This window comes from Thalassophryne amazonica, chromosome 4 (assembly GCF_902500255.1).
Source record: "Thalassophryne amazonica chromosome 4, fThaAma1.1, whole genome shotgun sequence".
NCBI lineage: Eukaryota > Metazoa > Chordata > Actinopteri > Batrachoidiformes > Batrachoididae > Thalassophryne > Thalassophryne amazonica.
In genome coordinates this window covers 137,240,277-137,264,444 of record NC_047106.1, presented here as the reverse complement: position 1 = coordinate 137,264,444, position 24,168 = coordinate 137,240,277, and the positions used below count along the sequence as shown (strand labels likewise).

General features: G+C 41.5%; 1 protein-coding gene across 3 annotated transcripts in view; it reads left to right on the top strand.

The window, feature by feature from the left end:
- The window catches only part of ccdc9 (coiled-coil domain containing 9), a 140,322-nt gene that overhangs the window by 25,625 nt on the left and 90,529 nt on the right, over window positions 1-24,168 (top strand). For all 3 annotated transcript variants that reach the window (XM_034168658.1, XM_034168660.1, XM_034168657.1), the window contains exons 2-5: window positions 3,307-3,355; window positions 6,974-7,078; window positions 21,069-21,218; window positions 23,204-23,500. In XM_034168658.1, coding sequence (XP_034024549.1) covers window positions 3,353-3,355; window positions 6,974-7,078; window positions 21,069-21,218; window positions 23,204-23,500 — 555 coding nt within the window. In that variant the 5' untranslated portion in view covers window positions 3,307-3,352. The remainder of the gene's footprint in view (window positions 1-3,306; window positions 3,356-6,973; window positions 7,079-21,068; window positions 21,219-23,203; window positions 23,501-24,168) is intronic.

The window sequence follows — 24,168 nt, the reverse complement described above, 5'->3', positions numbered from 1 at the left end:
TGGTTGGGGCTGAGGGAGAGAACCAGGAAAAAGATATGCTGTGGAGGGGAGCAGAGATCGATCACTAATGATTAAATGCAGAGTGGTGCATACAGAGCAAAAAGAGAAAGAAACAGTGCATCATGGGAACCCCCCAGCAGTCTACGTCTATAGCAGCATAACTAAGGGATGGTTCAGGGTCACCTGATCCAGCCCTAACTATAAGCTTTAGCAAAAAGGAAAGTTTTAAGCCTAATCTTAAAAGTAGAGAGGGTGTCTGTCTCCCTGATCTGAATTGGGAGCTGGTTCCACAGGAGAGGAGCCTGAAAGCTGAAGGCTCTGCCTCCCATTCTACTCTTACAAACCCTAGGAACTACAAGTAAGCCTGCAGTCTGAGAGCGAAGCGCTCTATTGGGGTGATATGGTACTACGAGGTCCCTAAGATAAGATGGGACCTGATTATTCAAAACCTTATAAGTAAGAAGAAGAATTTTAAATTCTATTCTAGAAATAACAGGAAGCCAATGAAGAGAGGCCAATATGGGTGAGATATGCTCTCTCCTTCTAGTCCCCGTCAGTACTCTAGCTGCAGCATTTTGAATTAACTGAAGGCTTTTTAGGGAACTTTTAGGACAACCTGATAATAATGAATTACAATAGTCCAGCCTAGAGGAAATAAATGCATGAATTAGTTTTTCAGCATCACTCTGAGACAAGACCTTTCTGATTTTAGAGATATTGCGTAAATGCAAAACAGCAGTCCTACATATTTGTTTAATATGCGCTTTGAATGACATATCCTGATCAAAAATGACTCCAAGATTTCTCACAGTATTACTAGAGGTCAGGGTAATGCCATCCAGAGTAAGGATCTGGTTAGACACCATGTTTCTAAGATTTGTGGGGCCAAGTACAATAACTTCAGTTTTATCTGAGTTTAAAAGCAGGAAATTAGAGGTCATCCATGTCTTTATGTCTGTAAGACAATCCTGCAGTTTAGCTAATTGGTGTGTGTCCTCTGGCTTCATGGATAGATAAAGCTGGGTATCATCTGCGTAACAATGAAAATTTAAGCAATACCGTCTAATAATACTGCCTAAGGGAAGCATGTATAAAGTGAATAAAATTGGTCCTAGCACAGAACCTTGTGGAACTCCATAATTAACTTTAGTCTGTGAAGAAGATTCCCCATTTACATGAACAAATTGTAATCTATTAGACAAATATGATTCAAACCACTGCAGCGCAGTGCCTTTAATACCTATGGCATGCTCTAATCTCTGTAATAAAATTTTATGGTCAACAGTATCAAAAGCAGCACTGAGGTCTAACAGAACAAGCACAGAGATGAGTCCACTGTCCGAGGCCATAAGAAGATCATTTGTAACCTTCACTAATGCTGTTTCTGTACTATGATGAATTCTAAAACCTGACTGAAACTCTTCAAATAGACCATTCCTCTGCAGATGATCAGTTAGCTGTTTTACAACTACCCTTTCAAGAATTTTTGAGAGAAAAGGAAGGTTGCCTGTTGTCACTACAGGACAACAGGCAAGCAGCTTGGTAGAAGACAACAACTGTTATGATTATTTATCAGAAAGTGGAAGAAACACAGATGACTGTCAATCTCCCTCGGTCTGGGATTCCATGCAAGATCTCACTTTGTGGGGTAAGGATGATTCTGAAGAAGCTCAGAACTACACAGGAGGACCTGGTCAATGACCTGACGAGAGCTGGGACCACAGTCACAAAGATTACATTAGTAACACATGATGCTCTCATGGTATAAAATCCTGCAGTGCAGCAAGGTCCCCCTGCTCAAGCCAGCACATGTCCAGGCCCGTTTGAAGTTCACCAGTGACCATCTGGATGATCCAGAGGAGACATGGGACAAGGTCATGTGGTCAGATGAGACCAGAATAGAGCTTTTTGGAATCAACTCCACTTACCATGTTTAGAGGATGAGAACAACCCTAAGAAAACCATCCCATCCGTGAAGCATGGGGGTGGAAACATCATACTCTGGGGTGCTCTTCTGCAAAGGGGACAGGACGACTGCACCGTATTGAAGGGAGGATGTATGGGGTCATGTATTGCGAGATTTTGGCAAACAGCCTCCTTCCCTTAGTAAGAGCATTGAAGATGGGTCATGGCTGGATCTTCCAACATCAAATCAAATCAATTTTATTTATATAGCGCCAAATCACAACAAACAGTTGCCCCAAGGCACCTTATATTGTAAGGCAAGGCCATACAATAATTATGGAAAAACCCCAACGGTTGACATGTCATGACAATGACCCCAAACACACAGCCAGGGCAACTAAGGAGGGGCTCTGTAAGAAACATTTCAAGGTCCTGGAGTGGCCTGGCCAGTCTCCAGACCTGAACTCAATAGAAAATCTTTGGAGGGAGCTGAAACTCCAAACCTGAAAGATCTAGAGATCTGTATGGAGGAGTGGACCAAAATCCCTGCTGCAGTGTGTGAAAACGTGGTGCAAAACTAAGGAAACGTTTGACCTCTGTAATTGCAAACAAAGGCTACTGTACCAAATATTAACATTGATTTTCACAGGTGTTCAAATACTTATTCGCAGCAGTAACATACAAATAAATTATTAAAAAAATCATACATTGTGATTTCCGGATTTTTTTTTCTTTTTAGATTATGTCTCTCACAATGTACATGCACCGAAGATGAAAATTTCAGACCCCTCCATGATTTCTAAGTGGGAGAACATAAAAAATAGCAGGGTGTTCAAATACTTATTTTCCTCACTGTACAACAACACAGAAGACACCAGTTGGAAGTTACTTCTGCATAGTATTACAACTCAGAACTGCAACAAGTACTGTATTTTCTGGAGTATAAGTGGAGGTTTTTTTGACTAGTTTGGGAGGCCCTGCAACTTGTATATAGAAAAATCACGAGTTTATTCATAATAATAATTACATTAGCTATCGATGTGGGACTTTCACAGGAATCAAAGCACTCAACAAAATCAACTCAGATAATAAAATAAATGCCAATAATAAGCAGTACACTACAACAGTGCACAAAAATTCCAAATTAATGATCTGATAATACTGAAAAAATGTCTGATTTATACTCCAGTGCAGCTTATATATGGGTTTTTCCTCCTCAAGAGGCCTTTTTAACAGGTGCGACTGTACTCCGGAAAATATGGTAGTTGCGTGTCATTGTAGTTACATATTAACAGTCACAATTTCAAAAAGCTAAAGCGACAGCTATGTAGTTGTTTGTGGACTGCATCAGTGTTATCACATTGCTGTATCAACTTCACCCTTGTTTTTTTCTCATTGCAGGAGGATCACTCAGCAGCGTGTGCATGAAGACGAGCAGCAGGCAGCAATGGTAAGATGCAGAAAAAAAGTTGTAAAAGGCTGAAAAAACACACACCTGCACCCATGAATGTTTGGACATTAACAAAATGATTTTACTGGTGTACTGCAGCACTTTGGAGTTGAAAGCATATAATGAAAGCGTGCTGAGGAACACCAAAATGCTCACAAGTCTGTGGATGACAAGTGTCATTCATTCATTTTCTGCCGCTTTTACGTGTCACGGTGGCAGCAGACCAAACAGCTCATCCCACACTACCCTAACCTCAGCTAAGTCCTCTAACTGTGGCGTTCTTAAACTGTCTAGGAAATGTAATCTCTCCAGTATGTCCTGGGTCTTCCCCTGGGGCCTCCTCCCAGTTGGATGTATCTGGAAGGCCTACCTAGGTAAACGGCCCAGGGACCTCCTCAGCAGATGCCCAAACCACCTGTGGCGGAGGGAAAAACTTAATTTTTTTGTCTGGTGAGGAGACAAGTATCCAGTACGGATAAAGCATTTTTGACGAGCACGAGCATGATCCGAATAAAACTCATCAATATCTGCGCTCGTGCTGAAGGAAAATTCTCATTGGCTAACTGACTGTCTTCACAGCGCCCGCTCTGCCTCATGTTGCTCTGTCAGTACTCTTGCCCAGCTTAAGTTTGCTTCAGCTCGCCTCTTTTTCGGTTTGACTGATATTTAATGTTATTCGGTGAACTTGTTTCGTGTCATACGCGGTGCTTTTAATAAGACAGAGCTGAAAACGGCTCCTGCCACGGCGGTCACAGCCTCCAGTCGGGTTATTTATTTATTTAACCGTTTGTTTGCTCTTCATTTGGTTTGGTGATATAAAGTTAGTTGGAAAACTTTGCTCGTACTGAACGCGGTGCTTTTGAGAATACAGTAAACAACGCTGACATATTATTTCCCCGTTTGCCATCACTGGATGTTTGCATGAATCCCTAAGTTCACACAGATCATGAAAAAAATAAACAGTCTTACAGACCACTTACACACATACACACATGTAGCTGAACACACAAAGTAGCCTATATTAATATTTTTATTGAACATGGCTGCATGCAGTATCTGATACTTTCTCACTGCAGTTCATAAAAATAAGTTGGTCAGTTGAACAACCTCTCTGTCTCCCTCTCACAGACACAGACACCTACACCTTAATCAGTATTGTTTAACTTTGTGTGGAAAAAAATGCCAAGAACGTCACATGGCACACAACGATTCCTGAACGAAGGGAAAAAGTAAAAAACGTCACAATTCATTGAGAAAAGGTGGACGAAAGAGCTTTTATCACCGAACAGTCTGCGAAGCAAGAGCACAAAAGGGACGAAAGAGGAAATAACGCACCTGGAGCCACAGCTGGAGCAGTGTGTGTCTGCGTCTCTGCGTTCCAGGACTCGGCGCTGGGATGGAGCTCATAGCGCCTGAGTCCTGGAGAAACTGCAAACAGAATCTGTCGAGATCTGTTCACACGTTGGTGGACCACCTGCTCTGGTTCCTCGTCCAGAACAAAAGAGGGATCATGTCCTTCATTATCAGAATCCACACTGTCTGTTGACACGCTGCGCGCTCCCTCTTCCTCCAATTTAAAAAAAAAAAAGAAAAAAGAAAAAAAGTGCGCCATGGTCACTGCTGTATCACTGTATTATGTTCTAAGCCATATATATTTATTTATAACAGAAAACTGTCAAAGGGGAGAATAAATATAAATATAAGTGTAAAGATGTTTTGAATATATCAGAACACTAAATTAATCAGTGGATGTGAACGTGTGCATTGACTCACATGTGCGGTTATTCCACCAGCTGATCACTGATCCACAACGTGAATTCTGTCTTCCAGAACAGCTCTTTATATCATCATTTTGATTCATCTACCTGTTGCCACATGTACAGAAGGACTGGATTGTCATTCCTACACTCAGATTGTTATATTTAATAAAAATAATAAGCACACGCAGGAACTGCTGCTGCTGCTAATGCTGCATTCAAGTACCGTCAGAAATTACACAACTTTTTTGTTGTTTCAAATTCAACAGTTGCTTGTGGCAAAATAATTAATAATATCCATACAAAAGATTAATTCTGGTCTATGTAAAGTGCATGACCCCATTGAAGCTGCACCCCCCCCCCCCCCCACACACAGATCAAAAAAATTCAAGCAAGCAGGCTGAGTTTGCCCTGTAATTCCCGATGTACATGGACGCAGCAGCAGCCTCAGCGCTCACAAACCGGCTTCTGCGCTGTGTGAAAACGTTCAGCTGCTCCAACGAAGTCAAATTAAACAATAACGTTACAAAAACTACACAAACGATTAAAAAACATCAAGAATGACAGCAAAATGAGACACAGACGAATTGAGGTTTTTGTTTAAAAAGCCTGACGAAGCGCCCGCTGCAGGAACGAGGCTGCGCGAAGGTTAAACGATGCCAACGACAGTCAACGAAGGTCCAGATTTCTTGTTTCGTCAGGTCTTCGTCACCCTTCGTTAAGTGCCATGACTGGTCCATTGGGTAGTAAAAATAAATAAATAACTGAAAGAAAATCACAGTTTGATCATAAAATTTAAAAAAAGTAAGTTGTGTTGAGTATGACAACTCTTGTTCATGCATAATTAGTAGTTAATTTCCTACTACATTGAATGTCAATTCTGAGGCTGTTCTGTAAATATTCATTCATGCACTTAAGAATATCCATCCATCCATCCATCCATTTTCTTCCGCTTTATCCGGAGTCGGGTCGTGGGGGCAGCAGCTCAAGCAAAGCCGCCCAGACCTCCCGATCCATACACACCTCCCCCAGCTCCTCCGGGGGAACCCCAAGGCGTTCCCAAGCCAGTCGAGAGATGTAGTCCCTCCAGAGTGTCCCACTTAAGAATATTCATGTTCAAAAACATTGATTTGAATCTCAATTTTGAGGCTGATCTGTAAATCGTTTTCAAACAAACAATAAATATAGCAACTTCTGATCAATCCATATCAATATCAGACTTAAAATAATGTACTGATTGAACCCCCAGCCATTTCGGGGTAAACCACGCCCATTTCCGGTTTAGGCCCTGCCCACTATGAGTACAGCTACAGATAATTTAGTTGGTTGAACAGATACAGATAGTGGTGTACTCGCTCATCCCTAATATGGTGTATTACATCAATAAAACTTGCTCTTTGGATTTGTCTGATGCATCAGATTTAGCCAACATCTTACCAGTTTATCATCTTTATATGTGCTTTTAATTAAGACATTTACAGGATTTTACATTTGTTGTTTTGGAGTTACCATGTAAAAGAAGTGGAGTAGGTACACTCACTTGTCTGTCTAGCACTCAGTGTTTTACAGGGTGCTCTCACAGGCTTCTCTAAAGCCTTTCAGTATGTCATGAGGATGCACCGGAAGCCATCAAAGAACATGTATTTTCCAGGGAGGCATCAGCTCTGATCCCTGTAGTACTGGCACACTGTGTTGATGCACTCTGGTGGTACTGCTGGCACCACTGTGTCTTTGTTGAGATCTGTTCTTCTCATTTTTGCTTTCTACTTCAGTTACTATTACACAGCACTGGATGTTTGTACACTTTAAAATAAACAGTTTTATTGTTTCCTCATTTCACTGATCTATTACTCTATATCAGTTATCAGCAACAGATCTAAAGACCAAGGAGGAGAAAGATGCTGAGTTGGATCGACGCATCGAAGCCTTAAGGAAAAAGAATGAAGCTTTAGTTAAGAGGTACCAGGTAAGAAGGTTTTTGGTCTCTCTATCTCTCTCCTCTGTTCTGCTGTTACATAGAAATAATAATTTGTCTTTCTACTTTTCCAAGTATGAGCATTTCCAAACAATTAAGCACCAACTGAGAACTAAAATTGATGAGTGAGTGATGTGCCTATCATTTGACATTTTCATGACTTAACTTCATACTGTACAAGGTGAAAAGTAGGTAAATGGATTGTACTTCTGTAGCGCTTTTCTATCTGATGCAGGTGTCGAATATCTCCACTTCACACATTTACCCACGCACATTGCAAGGTGCTCATCTGTACACTGGGAGAAACTTGTGAATTAATTCTGACCAGATTTGGATTTCCAGTGTTCTCCTCTTTCCAGAGATACCTCCTTTGTCCGGATTGGACAATTGGTTCAGGAGCAACAGCCATTTGAAATTTGGCAGTCACATTGTTTTTCTTGAAATTTTCAAAAAACAACACCCCTTATCTCAGAAACCCTTCATCTGGTTGACCTGGAATTTTATTTGAGGTTTGGGGTCAAACCCAACATATAGTCTGAATTTCATGAAAATCTGAGGTGTGATTTAGAATCCCTTTTTCATTGCTGTGTCATGTGGAATGACCCTTATAGTTCCACTATTGAAAGGAAAGAGTGATTGCTTCAGTTGCAGCTATACAGCTGCAGGGGTATTACACTGTCTCTGTGCAGTAAAAGGTATATTTGATTAATACCCAGAGATCCTTGGAGCTTTCCCTGCCCTCACCTGTTTCGATGCCTTTGCGATCTCACCAACTTGTGGTTTGCAGTTGCAGACACAAGAACCCTGGCACTGGAGTCCTCTAATATATCCCAGCCATAGGATCACCCTTATAAGACTACTTGGACACTGTTCAGACTGGGGTTGGCATTCCGGATTGCAATTCCAGCTTATCCGACACACGTCTCCAACTCAATCTGGCTCAAGCCAAAAGAGATGCGTCTGGAAGTGAGAGTGCAGGTGTGCGTGTGTGTGCGTGCGTGCGTGTGTGTGCGTGCGTGCGTGTGTGTGCGCACGCGTGTGCATGTGGACATGACAGCATGGGTGTGTGATCTGGATATGACACATGGGAGGGAAAGCACCCAGTATATTTTCTTGGTGAGAAGGTGCCACAGAAGTAGAAGGTTGTTTGCTGCTCTGGCCGTTGCAGATGCACTGAATCCTGCCACAGTGGAGAGGGTGCTGTTGAACTCCTGGTTCACGTAATGTGGTATTACCCAAATTACTGTGAAAACTTTGTGCAAACAAGTGGCCCTTTGTGGAAGTAGATTGAGACCACTATTGTAGCTTTTGTTATTCATCTTCTTCTTTGTCTTTCAGCTGCTCCTGTTAGGGGTCGCCACATCAGATCACTCGTTTCCATCTCATCCTGTCCTCTGTATCTTCCTCTGTCACACCAACCACCTGCATGTCCTCCCTCAGCACATCTATAAACCTCCTCTTTGGTCTCCCTCTTCTCCTCCTGCCTGGTGGCTCCATCCTCAACATCCTTCTCACTATATACCCTGGGTCCCTCCTCTGTACATGTCCAAACCATCTCAATCTCGTCTCTCTGACTTTGTCTCCAAACTGTCCCACCTGAGCTGTCCCTCTGATATGTTCATTCCTGATCCTTTACATCCTCGTCACTCCCAAAGAGAATTTCAACATCTTCAGCTCTGCCTCCTGTCTTTTTGTTAATGCCAACATCTCTAAGCTGTACAACATAGCTCGTCTCACTACTGTCTTATAAATTTTCCCCTTCACTCTTGCTGATATTCTTCAGTCACAAATCACTCCTGCCACTTTTCTCCACCCACTCCATCCTGGCTGTACTCTCTTCTTCACCTCTCTACCACACTCTCCATTACTTTGGACAGTTGACCCCAAGTATTTAAACTCATCTACTTTCACCACTTCTACTCTTTGTAACTGCACCGTTCCACTGGGCACACACACATATACTCAGTCTTACTCCTACTGACTTTCATTCCCCTTCTCTCCAGAGCATATCTCCACCTCTACAGACAAGACTCAACTTGCTCTCTACTCTCACTACAGATCACAATGTCATTTTCATCTGCAAACATCATAGTTCATGGAGACTCCTGTCTGATCTCATCCGTCAATCTGTCCATCACCACTGCGAACAAGAAAGGACCCAGAGCTGATCCTTGGTGTAATACCACATCCATCTTGAATGAGTCTGTCATTTCTACTGTGCATCTCACCACTGTTACACTACCCTAACATATTTCTCTGCTACTCCAGACTTCATCATACAGTACCACAACTCTTCTCTTCGCAGCCTGTCATAAGCTTTTTCCAAGTCCACAAACACACAGTATAACTCTTTCTGGCTTTCTCTACTTCTCCAACAGTATTTTCAGAGCAAACATTGCACCTGTAGTGCTCTTTCTCAGCATGAAACGATATTGCTGCGCACAGATCGTCACCTGTTTTCTAAACCTAGTTATACTACTACTCTTTCCCATAACTTCATGCTGTGACCTGATCAACTTTATTCATATATTTGGAAATTTTGAAAAGTGATGTTCAGTTTTCACAGGTCCATTTTAAGTTTAATTCCCAAATACCTATTAAATAAGGTGTAAATGGTTTTCGGTTCCGCCTCCAGGAAGATGGTAGCTTAATTTGCGAGTTCCTTGAGGGCTTTGTAATATAACCCCATAAACATTGGATCATCTTAAAATACGTACATTATTTGAAAACAATGAAGAAAGGGGTTACTACTAGAAGTAGGGTGACCACAGCTGTGATGGAAAACGACCCTGAATTGAGCCAAAGCAGCCAAGTGGGATCAGCAAGCTTCCCCGCACATGGTGAGGATACTCTGGAAGCTAGCTTAAAATATATCCTCCATGATCTTCGAGAGTTCAGAAACGATAACAGGGAGCAACTCTCTGACATAAAACACAAGCTTAAAAGAGCTAATGGTGCATTTACACATAAGCAAGACGCGTTACGAATGTCATATTTGCGTCATTCTTGGGACATTCCTGACATTCTTAATGTGACTTAATGCATATGAATAGGTCTCTTAATAGTGCGTGTTGGTGAGTGATATTTGTGATTTTCATGGAGCATGTTTTTGGCTGTCAAAAAATCTTCTACGAATGTCACATACCACCCTCATTGCACCTCATGTCGTGGAGGTCGCAGCTGAGCATCTTGATCCGTGGTGATCCTTAATAGAGTGTGACAGCAGTCTTCTCTGACGTGCACACAATTAAACCCTACTGCACCGCATTCAGTTTTATTGCTGCAGTATGCTGAAGGACAGTGACGCCAAGTCGGCTAAAAGCCTCGTTCCAATGCTCATCACCAAGCTCCTGCAGGTGTTCCACCTGCTGCTGTTGTGCCTGATGTTTGGGAAAACGAGCTAGACAAGTGCCGCGTGGAGCCACACATCTGGCTCTATCTGTCTCCTCCTCTCTGCGCCACTCCATGGCACAGAGCCCAGCTAAGCATCAATCACAAAGTTTTTCTGCTGTGGATATTGAGGAGCAAACTGGTGCGATCTGAATTGTTCCACAGCTGATGGATCAATATGGGTGTGTGTGTGGAGACAATTTGCCTCATTCACAACGTGACAGAACGTAACGATATGCTGTTATGTGCGATACCGTGCAACATTGTTCTTGACCGTGTAATGATTCCTGATAATTCTCGAGTAACACGTGCCATTAATCAGAACGCGTGGTAACAGGTTGCAGCAGTTCCTGAGGACACCTGACGCCTCTGCCTCAAATCATCACATTCGTGGTCAGCGACCAAGAATGTATACTTTGTGGCATTTGTGACTTGCCGTTATGTGTAAACGCAGCTTAAGGTTGGACAAGGCGGAGGAGAGAATTAATGAAACTGAGAATGTGCTTCAAGTAACATCGACAGTAATTAAGAAGCTACTGCAGCGCCTAGCTAATCTCAAAAACTGATTGACAGGAGAGGAGAGCAAGGAGAGCCAATATGAGGATCTACGGCATACCTGAAGGAAAAGAGGGGACTGATATTGTTGGTTTCCTAGACAATCTTTTGAAAAACGCACTCAATTTTGCCCATGAGAAAGATCTCGGGATTGAACTGGCTCACCGAGCCCTGGCACCGAAGCCAAAGGACCTGAATGCTAAACCCCGATCTATCGTGCTCCAGTTCGGAAGTTACCGGACCATGGAAGAGGTCCTCCGGCGCATATGGCACCGGAGGACCTCTGGTATATAAAACCTGGTCTTGTTAGGAGAGACGGCATCCATCCCACTCCAAACCGTGACTATCCAGGGTTGGGACCAGGAAGCAGAGTTGTAGTCTTACACACCTCTCTGCAGCTTCTCTCCCCCTGCCATCCCCTCATTACCCCATCCCCGTAGAGACGGTGCCTGCTCCCAGACTACCAATAACCAGCAAAAATCTATTTAAGCATAAAAATTCAAAAAGAAAAAATAATATAGCACCTTCAACTGCACCACAGACTAAAACAGTTAAATGTGGTCTATTAAACATTAGGTCTCTCTCTTCTAAGTCCCTGTTGATAAATGATATAATAATTGATCAACATATTGATTTATTCTGCCTTACAGAAACTTGGTTACAGCAGGATGAATATGTTAGTTTAAATGAGTCAACACCCCCGAGTCACACTAACTGTCAGAATGCTCGTAGCACGGGCCGGGGCGGAGGATTAGCAGCAATCTTCCATTCCAGCTTATTAATTAATAAAAAACCCAGACAGAGCTTTAATTCATTTGAAAGCTTGACTCTTAGTCTTGTCCATCCAAATTGGAAGTCCCAAAAACCAGTTTTATTTGTTATTATCTATCGTCCACCTGGTCGTTACTGTGAGTTTCTCTGTGAATTTTCAGACCTTTTGTCTGACTTAGTGCTTAGCTCAGATAAGATAATTATAGTGGGCGATTTTAACATCCACACAGATGCTGAGAATGACAGCCTCAACACTGCATTTAATCTATTATTAGACTATTGGCTTTGCTCAAAAAGTAAATGAGTCCACACACCACTTTAATCATATCTTAGATCTTGTTCTGACTTATGGTATGGAAATAGAAGACTTAACAGTATTCCCTGAAAACTCCCTTCTGTCTGATCATTTCTTAATAACATTTACATTTACTCTGATGGACTACCCAGCAGTGGGGAATAAGTTTCATTACACTAGAAGTCTTTCAGAAAGCGCTGTAACTAGGTTTAAGGATATGATTCCTTCTTTATGTTCTCTAATGCCATATACCAACACAGTGCAGAGTAGCTACCTAAACTCTGTAAGTGAGATAGAGTATCTTGTCAATAGTTTTACATCCTCATTGAAGACAACTTTGGATGCTGTAGCTCCTCTAAAAAAGAGAGCTTTAAATCAGAATTGCCTGACTCCGTGGTATAACTCACAAACTCGTAGCTTAAAGCAGATAACCCGTAAGTTGGAGAGGAAATGGCGTCTCACTAATTTAGAAGATCTTCACTTAGCCTGGAAAAAGAGTCTGTTGCTCTATAAAAAAAGCCCTCCGTAAAGTTAGGACATCTTTCTACTCATCACTAATTGAAGAAAATAAGAACAACCCCAGGTTTCTTTTCAGCACTGTAGCCAGGCTGACAGAGTCAGAGCTCTATTGAGCTGAGTATTCCATTAACTTTAACTAGTAATGACTTCATGACTTTCTTTGCTAACAAAATTGTAACTATTAGAGAAAAAATTACTCATAACCATCCCAAAGACGTATCGTTATCTTTGGCTGCTTTCAGTGATGCCGGTATTTGGTTAGACTCTTTCTCTCCGATTGTTCTGTCTGAGATATTTTCATTAGTTACTTCATCCAAACCATCAACATGTTTATTAGACCCCATTCCTACCAGGTTGCTCAAGGAAGCCCTACCATTATTTAATGCTTCGATCTTAAATATGATCAATCTATCTTTGTTAGTTGGCTATGTACCACAGGCTTTTAAGGTGGCAGTAATTAAACCATTACTTAAAAAGCCATCACTTGACCCAGCTATCTTAGCTAATTATAGGCCAATCTCCAACCTTCCTTTTCTCTCAAAAATTCTTGAAAGGGTAGTTGTAAAACAGCTAACTGATCATCTGCAGAGGAATGGTCTATTTGAAGAGTTTCAGTCAGGTTTTAGAATTCATCATAGTACAGAAACAGCATTAGTGAAGGTTACAAATGATCTTCTTATGGCCTCGGACAGTGGACTCATCTCTGCTTGTTCTGTTAGACCTCAGTGCTGCTTTTGATACTGTTGACCATAAAATTTTATTACAGAGATTAGAGCATGCCATAGGTATTAAAGGCACTGCGCTGCGGTGGTTTGAATCATATTTGTCTAATAGATTACAATTTGTTCATGTAAATGGGGAATCTTCTTCACAGACTAAAGTTAATTATGGAGTTCCACAAGGTTCTGTGCTAGGACCAATTTTATTCACTTTATACATGCTTCCCTTAGGCAGTATTATTAGACGGTATTGCTTAAATTTTCATTGTTACGCAGATGATACCCAGCTTTATCTATCCATGAAGCCAGAGGACACACACCAATTAGCTAAACTGCAGGATTGTCTTACAGACATAAAGACATGGATGACCTCTAATTTCCTGCTTTTAAACTCAGATAAAACTGAAGTTATTGTACTTGGCCCCACAAATCTTAGAAACATGGTGTCTAACCAGATCCTTACTCTGGATGGCATTACCCTGACCTCTAGTAATACTGTGAGAAATCTTGGAGTCATTTTTGATCAGGATATGTCATTCAAAGCACATATTAAACAAATATGTAGGACTGCTTTTTTTGCATTTACGCAATATCTCTAAAATCAGAAAGGTCTTGTCTCAGAGTGATGCTGAAAAACTAATTCATGCATTTATTTCCTCTAGGCTGGACTATTGTAATTCATTATTATCAGGTTGTCCTAAAAGTTCCCTAAAAAGCCTTCAGTTAATTCAAAATGCTGCAGCTAGAGTACTGACGGGGACTAGAAGGAGAGAGCATATCTCACCCATATTGGCCTCTCTTCATTGGCTTCCTGTTAATTCTAGAATAGAATTTAAAATTCTTCTTCTTACTTATAAGGTTTTGAATAATCAGGTCCCATCTTATCTTAGGGACCTCGTAGTACCATATCACCCCAATAGAGCGCTTCGCTCTCAGACTGCAGGCTTACTTGTAGTTCCTAGGGTTTGTAAGAGTAGAATGGGAGGCAGAGCCTTCAGCTTTCAGGCTCCTCTCCTGTGGAACCAGCTCCCAATTCAGATCAGGGAGACAGACACCCTCTCTACTTTTAAGATTAGGCTTAAAACTTTCCTTTTTGCTAAAGCTTATAGTTAGGGCTGGATCAGGTGACCCTGAACCATCCCTTAGTTATGCTGCTATAGACGTAGACTGCTGGGGGGTTCCCATGATGCACTGTTTCTTTCTCTTTTTGCTCTGTATGCACCACTCTGCATTTAATCATTAGTGATCGATCTCTGCTCCCCTCCACAGCATGTCTTTTTCCTGGTTCTCTCCCTCAGCCCCAACCAGTCCCAGCAGAAGACTGCCCCTCCCTGAGCCTGGTTCTGCTGGAGGTTTCTTCCTGTTAAAAGGGAGTTTTTCCTTCCCACTGTAGCCAAGTGCTTGCTCACAGGGGGTCGTTTTGACCGTTGGGGTTTTACATAATTATTGTATGGCCTTGCCTTACAATATAAAGTGCCTTGGGGCAACTGTTTGTTGTGATTTGGCGCTATATAAAAAAATTGATTGATTGATATGGCAGAAAAAATTACTCTGTGATGGTGTTCACTTTTATGTGGATCATGACATCCCTCCTGAGGTGCTGAAGAAGCGCAGTGAATACGCTGAAGCCAAAAAAGTTCTGAAAGCAAATAAAATAAAATTCCAGACTCCTTATCCTGCACGGATGTGAATTTTGTATAAATACGGCGCCTGGCTGTTTGAAAATGCTTCAGAAGCGACAAGCAACATGGCCTCGAGGGTTTGCAGTTAACGTGGTGAAACCCACCGCTGACCCGGTTCGGGAGGAGATCCAGCAGCTGTCCGCCTGGCAGACCGTGGGGCAATGGCGGGACCGGAGTGGCGAAGTGGAGCTCGGGGAAGCGGCTCACATCACTCGCAAAAAAGATCACCGCTCTCAATACAAGGAGAAACTCCAGTCTTTCAGAAGGTGCTCTCCTATGTCAGACTATTAACTTTATCATTTTATTAAAATAAAGATGATGATCACGGGTATGCAAGTGTTAAATATTCAGATACTAACCCTGAGAGACAGTTAAGAGGATGTTTTTCCACCAGTATGTGTGATTTTTACAGTGTGTTACTCTATTTAAATATGTCAGGACTCGTGAAATGACAAGTTATCTTCAGTTTGTATGACATATTTTTTTATTTAGATATTGACTAACATGCGGCCACTCTATAGGGCCCCACCAGTGATGCAGTGGGGGACATTCCCTAATGGGAGCTTTGGCTTCACAAGTCTCTATTTAAACTAGTCTCTACTTCGGAAACGGCAAGTTTTGTTTAAGGTTTTGTTCAAAATTGTTCCTTGTGTGTTACTGTTGTTTTTTTTGGGGGGGGGGAATAATTGTGTATAATTTTACTTTCAAAGATAACACTGATCTAACAAGTGCCAAATATAATGTAGATAAACATGAATAAGGGAGAAGTTAGTTATTTTTTTTAACCACCTGCCTCATTTTGACTTGTCAGTATCTCACAAATTAAAAAGTGAAATTTCCCATCGATGTGATATATAGGCAGGTGTATATCTTCTTTAAGGGGTTTCTAAACCCAGCTAAAAGAAGTCAGATATTGTCCAAAATGAAAAAGGAAAATGGGCAGGTGGTGCTCTTGCAGGAGACACACAACCCAACAGAACATCACTCATCTTCAACCGCTTATCCGAGATTGGGTCGCGGGGGCAACACCTTTACCAGGGTACCCCAGATTTCCCTTTCCCGTGCCACATTGACCACCTCTGACTGGGGGATCCTAAGGCGTTCCCAGGCCAGTGTGGAGATATAATCTGTCCACCTAGTTCTGGGTCTTCCCCGGGGTCTCCTCCCAGACGGACGTGGCTGGAACACCTCTCTCGGGAGGTGCCCAGGAGGCATCCTTACCAGATGCCTGAGCCACCTCAACTGGCTCCTTTCAACGTGAAGGAGCAGTGGTTCTACTCCGAGCTCTCCAGGGATGAATGAGCTTCTCACCCTATCTCTAAGGGAGACACCAGCCACCCTCCTAAGGAAGTCCATTTTGGCCACTTGTACCCGTGATCTAGTTCTTTCAGTCATGACCCAACCGTCATGACCATAGGTGAGAGTAGGAACGAATATTGACCAGTAGATCGAGAGCTTCACCTTTTGGCTCGGCTCCCTTTTCACCACAACAATACGGTAGAGTGAATGCAACACTGCCCCTGCTTCGCTGATTCTCCAGCCAATCTCACAGTCCATTGTCCCCTCACTCGTGAATAAGACCCTGAATTACTTGAACTCCTTCACTTGGGGCAAGACCATATTCCCTACCCGGAGTAGGCAGTCAGTTTCCTGCTGAGAACCATGGCCTCAGATTTAGAGGTGCTGATCCTGATCCCAGCCGCTTCACACTCGGCTGCAAACCGGTCCAGTGAGTGTTGGAGGTCACTGGATGATGAAGCCAACAGGACCACATCATCTGCAAAAAGCCCAACTGGGCTTCTAGACACGTTCAGTGTGAAAGGCCCTTTAATGCTGTGGGCCATGCTTGAGCTTTCTGCACAGTTCGTATTAGCGCATGGGTTAAAGTTCTCCATCACCACAACGGATTTCCATCATTTGGAAAATTTAACTACACATACACATGCGCACGTGGTGTCATGCGTTTTTGGGGCCGAAATATGATACTCTCACTGTCAAAGCAACATCCCATTCTGCGCTAATCAAAGCAGCAATGTCTGTGTGAATGGCGCCGCACTGCGGAGGAAGGGACTGTGTGAATTTTCTTTCCACTCTGTTTACTGCTTGCTATGAGCCACAGTCCTTCTCCTCCCCGTCTTTGTGAGAACATTGGCAGACACTCCCCAAGTAGAGCGGGGTGTGGCTTTGCTTTGAACCAATGAAGCATTGATCCGACTCACTGCTTCGATGGTTTGTTGTATTATTTCGCTTTATCTTAATTTTCCCCCACTAAAACCCTAAAGAGCATATGTCTGTGAGTAATATTTACCTTTTTGTATATTAAACCGACCTATTATGATCTTCTAAATCAGTTGATAGATGTATTTTATAACTTAAAAAAGGGACAGATGCTAACGCGTTAGCATGTCTATGGCGTTTTCAATGTTAAAGTTAGCATTAAGCTGTTCGCATCTTAGCACAGTTTGTGTGCATTTGTTTTCTGTATAATAAATAATTACTGGCTTAGTGTTTGTTGTTGTAAAAGAGTCAAATGTATTATGAATTGTAATATTTTTTATTTATTTTTATCTATATATTACTAATAATAATAATAGCAACAACATCAAAGTAATAACTAATATTGCTACAATACAATTTTAGAGAAACAGACAAAAAGAACCTGATAAAACAAAACACAACAGAAAAGGTTAAACCAACTAACAATGAAAATAAATAAATGTTTCCTGTGAACACCTAGTGACTCTTACTCCTCCACTTCATCCCTGTTTTATTTAAGTTTAATGACAATTTGTTTCGGTCAAACCACATCTAAGCTGTGTTTTTACACAAGAAAAAAATAAAATGCAGTAAACTGCACATTTGTGTCTTTTTTTGTGAAAATAATTTATTAATCACATATTACACTTTAGTCAGGCCTTTAAAATACTTTTGTGGACTCTTGCGTGTAATATGTTGTCAGTGGTTGAGATAGATGCTGTAGGCATCTAAAAATGCTCATAATCGAATGAAACCTGATGGAAATCTTTCTGTGGTGTGTCGGTGACGTATGTATGTGCAAAATAAAACAAAACATTACTACTCCAGGTATGTTTTTGACGAGAATATAACATCATAACTTTATTACAAGCTCAAACGTTGATGTTGTGTGACAAAGGCCTTTTAATAATAACTCACTTCAAGAAATAATGGCAAAACTCACATGTAAGTAAAAAACAAACAACAACAAAAAAGATTAATCAATTGCTAAAATAATCGTTAGTTGCAGCCCTAGTTTGTTTTACGAGTGAGAGCATTTTACCAATTAAATGTGAATAAGCCAGTTTTGAGTTTCTCAGTGTGCATGCGTTTTCAAAACTGGTGACAGTGTTACTTTGTGCACAGCAGAACAACGTTGTGACAGTGTTACTTTGTGCATGCCCGTATATAGAGGGGGTTCAACCGACACCCCCCCCCCCCCGAGAATTTTTTTTTTCCTGATCTGGATATCAACGTTATGTATTTTCTTTTCATTGATAATAAGCAACAAGCACTAACTGTTACACAGCTGTTATCACACACCCTCAAGTTTCAATTTCCTCTGCCAGAGTAATCCCTTAAGTGATAAAAGGGGAAACTGCTAGATAAACTTTTCCCATGGGGGTTGAGAATTTTTGCTCCCTGGTCCCTATCCTCCTCTGATATCAAACAGATTAGTAGGCTTGTAAATACCCATGTAGACACACAATTACACTTGTCTGGTTTGTAAAAACATGTTTGTATGAATAAGCTGAGAAATAAAGGGAGCTTCTCCTTCCTGTTGCAAATACTGTAAAGGTGCAAATATTCGCGTGGGATTTATTATGCAGATTTCGCGAGTTAAACAAGGTTGCCAAATTAAATACCGCTATTTTAATACGTAATATACATATACGTACATATTCATAATGTAAACACGAATATTAATACCGCTAAATGCGAGGTCTGTTAGAAAACTATCCGACCTTTTTACTTTTTGCAAAAACTATATGGATTTGAATCGTGCGCTTGCATCAGCCAAGCTTGAACCTTCATGCGCATGCGTGAGTTTTTTCACGCCTGTCGGTTGCGTCATTCGCAGCCGACAGGCAGGTATAAAGTTTGCATTAATGTTATCTTGGTTCTTCCTGGGTGGTTCTTATGGCAACTGATCCAATCCCAAACAAGGACTATTTATATATAAAAATGTATTTCCTAAAATGATACATTTTGGGTTTCAAATGAAATTTATGTAGCTTTTTACCCATCGAAATCCTCAAAAAGCTTCTGCTTCAGGGGCTTCGCCCCCCTGAGCCCCCCACGAGGGCATTTCCTGCGGCCCACTGGACCCCCAACTCAAGGATTTGAACCCCCCCTTTCACATGCCTATATACGGCCCTGTTGTGCACAGCAGAACAACGTTGTCAGTTGCTTTAGGCCCTAATTTTGTATTTTATTGACTGTAAAGCCAGAAACACAGCACCCATTTGGTGCATTCACCAGATTAGAACAGATCAAAATGCTACAGAAGACAAAGAATTTTTACTTGATAGTTTGAAGTAAGTTTTCTTTGTTTCAGAGGGCTTCATACCCATTAAAATTAACTAGAATATACAAAATTTGACTTGCTCTTTTAAAAAATTTCTGGGGAAGATCCGCCCGACCCCCCATGATCAATACTGTGTTTTTACTGAACAGTTTGAAATGAGTTTTCTTTGTTTCAGAGGGCTTCATACCCATTAAAATTCACTAGAATATACAAAATTTGACTTGCTCTTTTAAAAAAATTTCGGGAAGATCCCCCAGACCCCCCATAATCAATATTGTGTTTTTACTTCACAGATTGAAGTGAGTTGTATTTGTTTCAGAGGGCTTCATACCTGTTAAAATTCATCAAAATACACAAAATTTGACTTGGTCTTTAAAAAATGTTCTGGGGGGGCACCCCAGACCACCCAGAATCATGACTACACCCCACCCCCACCACCCTTTCATGTACCTTTATGTTCAAGTTTTGCATTCTTTTTATACTTTGTCTGTCTCTCCTTAGAGGCTATTTAGGGGGATTAAAGGCCTTGCCCAAGGGCCCTGAGTGATTTTTTTTTTTCCAGTCAGACGGGGGATTTGAACCCATGATCTTCTGGACTCAAGCCCAACACCTTAACCACTAGACCATCACCTCCCCTAAGAGTGTGTGCCCCCACTACGCCACATTTTAGGGAATTGCTTGCATTGATTTTTGCCAGGAAAAAATTTCAGTCAGATGAAAATTTATTGCTTTAACCAATGTATTAGCGTCTGCCATTGAACTACTGGTAGGTCCCCTTGTTTTATTTACTCAGGTTCAGTGGTGGGCACAGTTCTGCTAACCACCAATTTGCAAAGCTAACTTTTTGTTAGCAGATTAGCTTTTCAGCTAACTTCAAAAACCATCAGCGGACCAATCAAACCATAAGTCAAAGCTGCTTTGCTGTTTATGCCTTTTGCCACATGTCAGGGACTCTGTATGCTGTGAATGTAAATCACTGTTCCTTACAGCAGTGGGCAGGGCGCACAAAGACAGAAGCTCTGACTTGTTGTTTGTGTTGGGTTTGTGATCGCCTTTGATTCTGCTCAGAAGCGTCAGCGGTGTTTAAACTCAAAACATGCTTGTCAGTAACTGACAGTGAACCGGAGTCAATACTAAAAGTTAGCAGTTAGTGGTTAGCTGTAGCTTCTGCTAATTATTATTATTTTTTTATCAGTTTGTTGTTAGAAAAGTTAACTTTCCAGTTAGTGGATTAGCGGTTATCGAAGCTAACTTTTTGGTTAGTTGTGCCCGCCACTGCTCATGTTGTCTTTACAATATGTTGGATTTTATATGAACACCGGAGACAATTTAGTGTGACAAATGTACAAAAATAGAGAAAATCTAGAAAGAGCAAACACGCATTTATGACACTGGGTGGTGCTTATATTATTTGTAGTTTATACGGGACAGTACTGATTATCTAGTAGCTTTATTAAACAGGTCTTTTGTTGTTTGTTCTATTTCTTCTGCCGTTGTGTACCAACAGGAAATAGAGGAGGACAAGAAGAAGGCTGAAGAGGAGGGCATTGCTGTGACAATGCCTCGAAAGCCTTGCAGTCATGAACAGGAGATTGAAAGAAAGAAGTCTGAGAAAGAGAACTTCACTGTCACAGTTGACCTTTCTAAATCAGCAGGGGTAAGACATGGCATCGCGTGTTCTCAGGGATTTTCAGCCTTATTTTCCATTATGGTGTCTATTCACCAAGTTTGATTCTTCTTCAGACAGGAAAATAATGAAGGCAAGTTGCTCACAGTATGCAATTGAGGTCTCTGCAGTGCAGCACACTGACATTTGTGTGCATGTGAATGGGTGAATGTGAGTTGTCATTTGGAAAAAGTGGTATAGAAACGCAGTTTACAAGATGGCTACGACAATAGTGCAAATACCTTCTCTCCATATTTTTATTTTTATTTTGATTTATCATTTTTGGAAACTAAATTATATCATTGTAATTACCAGCATGGCAAATACTATCTTCAGATTGAAATTGGATCCCCTGGGCAGCTGTTGGTGCTTGTCAATACTTCAGTGTGGCACCTTCAAAAACAAGCCCAGAGCACCATGCTTTGTGCATGTTAGTGTTTTTGCACGTCACCTGGTAGGAGCCCAGATCATTACATCTGCCAAGGACATAATATTATCTGCATTTATTTATTTGTCTGTCTGTTAGCAGCAGTACATCAAAACTACTGCACAGATTATGATGACATTTTCACCACAGATCGATATTAGACCAGGGAAGAATCCAGTAAATTTTGGAGCGTATACAGATTCTGGATCAAGATTGCACTTTATATAGGCTTTGAAGGATTGCATCAAAACTACTTCATGGATTCTCACCAAATTCGCAACATAGATAGATTTAGGCCATGGAAGACTCCACTGAATTTTGGAGGTGATCTGGATCTGGATTTTGACTCAGGATTTGTTGGGAGTGATTCAGATTATATGAAGGTTCTGCAGCAGAAAGATATAACATCACGATGTAAAACCAAGATCAGAAAGATACTACTTTGTTTCAGCTTGTGAATTAAATATCAGATTGCAACTTCTTCATCAGTTGGGCCATTCTGGATCAGTGTGTGGAATCCACATTGTGTTGTGGAATCCGGATCCAAGTAAAGTCCGGGTCACAATGTGAATCACATAGCTTTTATTATGAGTCCTTGTTAAGCCTTGGCGGATGTCAGAATTCTCTGATTGCTCTTGTTACCTCATTAAATGGCAAACTCCTTCCCAGCACTGGCCACTGTGATCTTCACACACTTGTGTGTCATTGATTATACAGCGTGCCCTTTTGGGAGGCACATCTGTGAAACTGAGAAAGGGGCTCTAATTGTTTCAGTGGAAAAGATGTCAGTCATGCAAAATCCGGTATATTCCAGCAAGGGGGTGGGGGTAGTGTCCCACTTTATCTATAGGAGTTCAAATTTGTCACATAGATGTCAGATTCTGACACCTGATTTGTCACATACACTCACCTTATTAGGACCACCTGTTCAATTGCTTTTTAAAACAAATAGCTAACTAGCCAATCACATGGCAGCAACTCAGTACATTTAGGCATCTAGATGTGGTGAAGATGGCTTGCTGAAGTGCGAACTGAGGATCAGAATGGGGAAGAAAGAGGGTTTAAGTTACTTTGAACGTGGCATGGTTGTTGGTGCCAAACTGCTGATCTACTGATAAATTGGCCGGTCAGTATAGGCGTCACCTTCTGACATCTGACACCTTCTACTGAAAGATTTGATTAAGATGAATGATTGAGTGAAAGGCATAATCAGAGCACTGCGGATGTGTCAAACTGATTATTGATTTCTGAGTTAATGGATACTTGGCATTACTTTTTGTTATTTTGTTGGCGGTGTTTTTTTGTTGTTGCCATGGCGATAGCTCTGGTATGGTGGGGGTTTTCTTTGACGTGGTGGATTGCCAGGTTTATAATACTATAGGGGATTCACTGTTATTATTTGTGATGATTGTACATGGATACGTGGAAGATTTATCAACGTGATACACCATGCAGAATGTAGTCATTAAAATACTAACTACAGTTTATTTACTTTGCTTGTTTCTCCCTGTGATGAACATTTTATTTTATCTGTTCATCTTTTGTGTAGGAGAAAAGGGCTGTGAATGACTGGACACACAGAATGGCTTGTGATCAGAAGACATCAGAGAGTGACAGTCATAGAGGCCAGAACAGAGGACATAGCCCCAACAGGCGGGCGGGACGTGGACGAGTTGGACGAAGAGGTCAAAGAGGAGGAGGAGGAGGCCAACAGGACAGGAGAGAACGAGAACCCAGAGTGGTCAGAGATGGAGAACCTGGCAACTTAGGTGGACAGGGGCGCTTAGGAGGAAAGAGGGGGAGAGGAGGAGCAGGAGGAGCAGCACAAGCTGACAGGAAGTCTAAGGTGAGTACAGATGAATACTAGTGGATCTTGTTATGAATTCACACAGAAATGACATGACAAGAACAAATGGCTGCACTAATTCGATTACATGAACAGTTGAAACTGAATATAGACAGTAATGGCTGAGGGCTTCTGCCTATACAGTCATGAAACATTTTCCTTTCTGCCTTTGTGTGCAGTTCGTAGCCAAATGCCCTAAAATTGATGTGATCTAAAACTCTGAAGTCAGCTTCAGCTGAATCTTGAAAACAATGACTGCTTGGTGTCTGGGATTGAATTGGGCTAAACTGCAAGCCTGTGTCAAAGTGTTCAGATGAAATCTCAGCGATGTACTTATATGGACAAAACAAAAAACCCAAACATAAGGTGGGAATTCTGCAATGCAGCCTCTTACTAATGTTTAGGGCTGGGGTGATGCGTCAATGTAATCAGCATAACTTATGCGAATAAACACAAACTGCTATCATCCAAAATGCCACCCTTGAAACGTGGGACTCAAAAAGCAGCATGAAGTTCACCGACAAGGAAGCAGTATCCAGATCAGACAGGAGATAATATACCTCTGGAAATATAATTTTCTAGTTTGCTAAAAATGAAATTCAACTGTCTGGACGAATAATAAAATTCTGTTCTGCTTCTGACCAAACAGAGCTTGGCTGTAGGTTGCT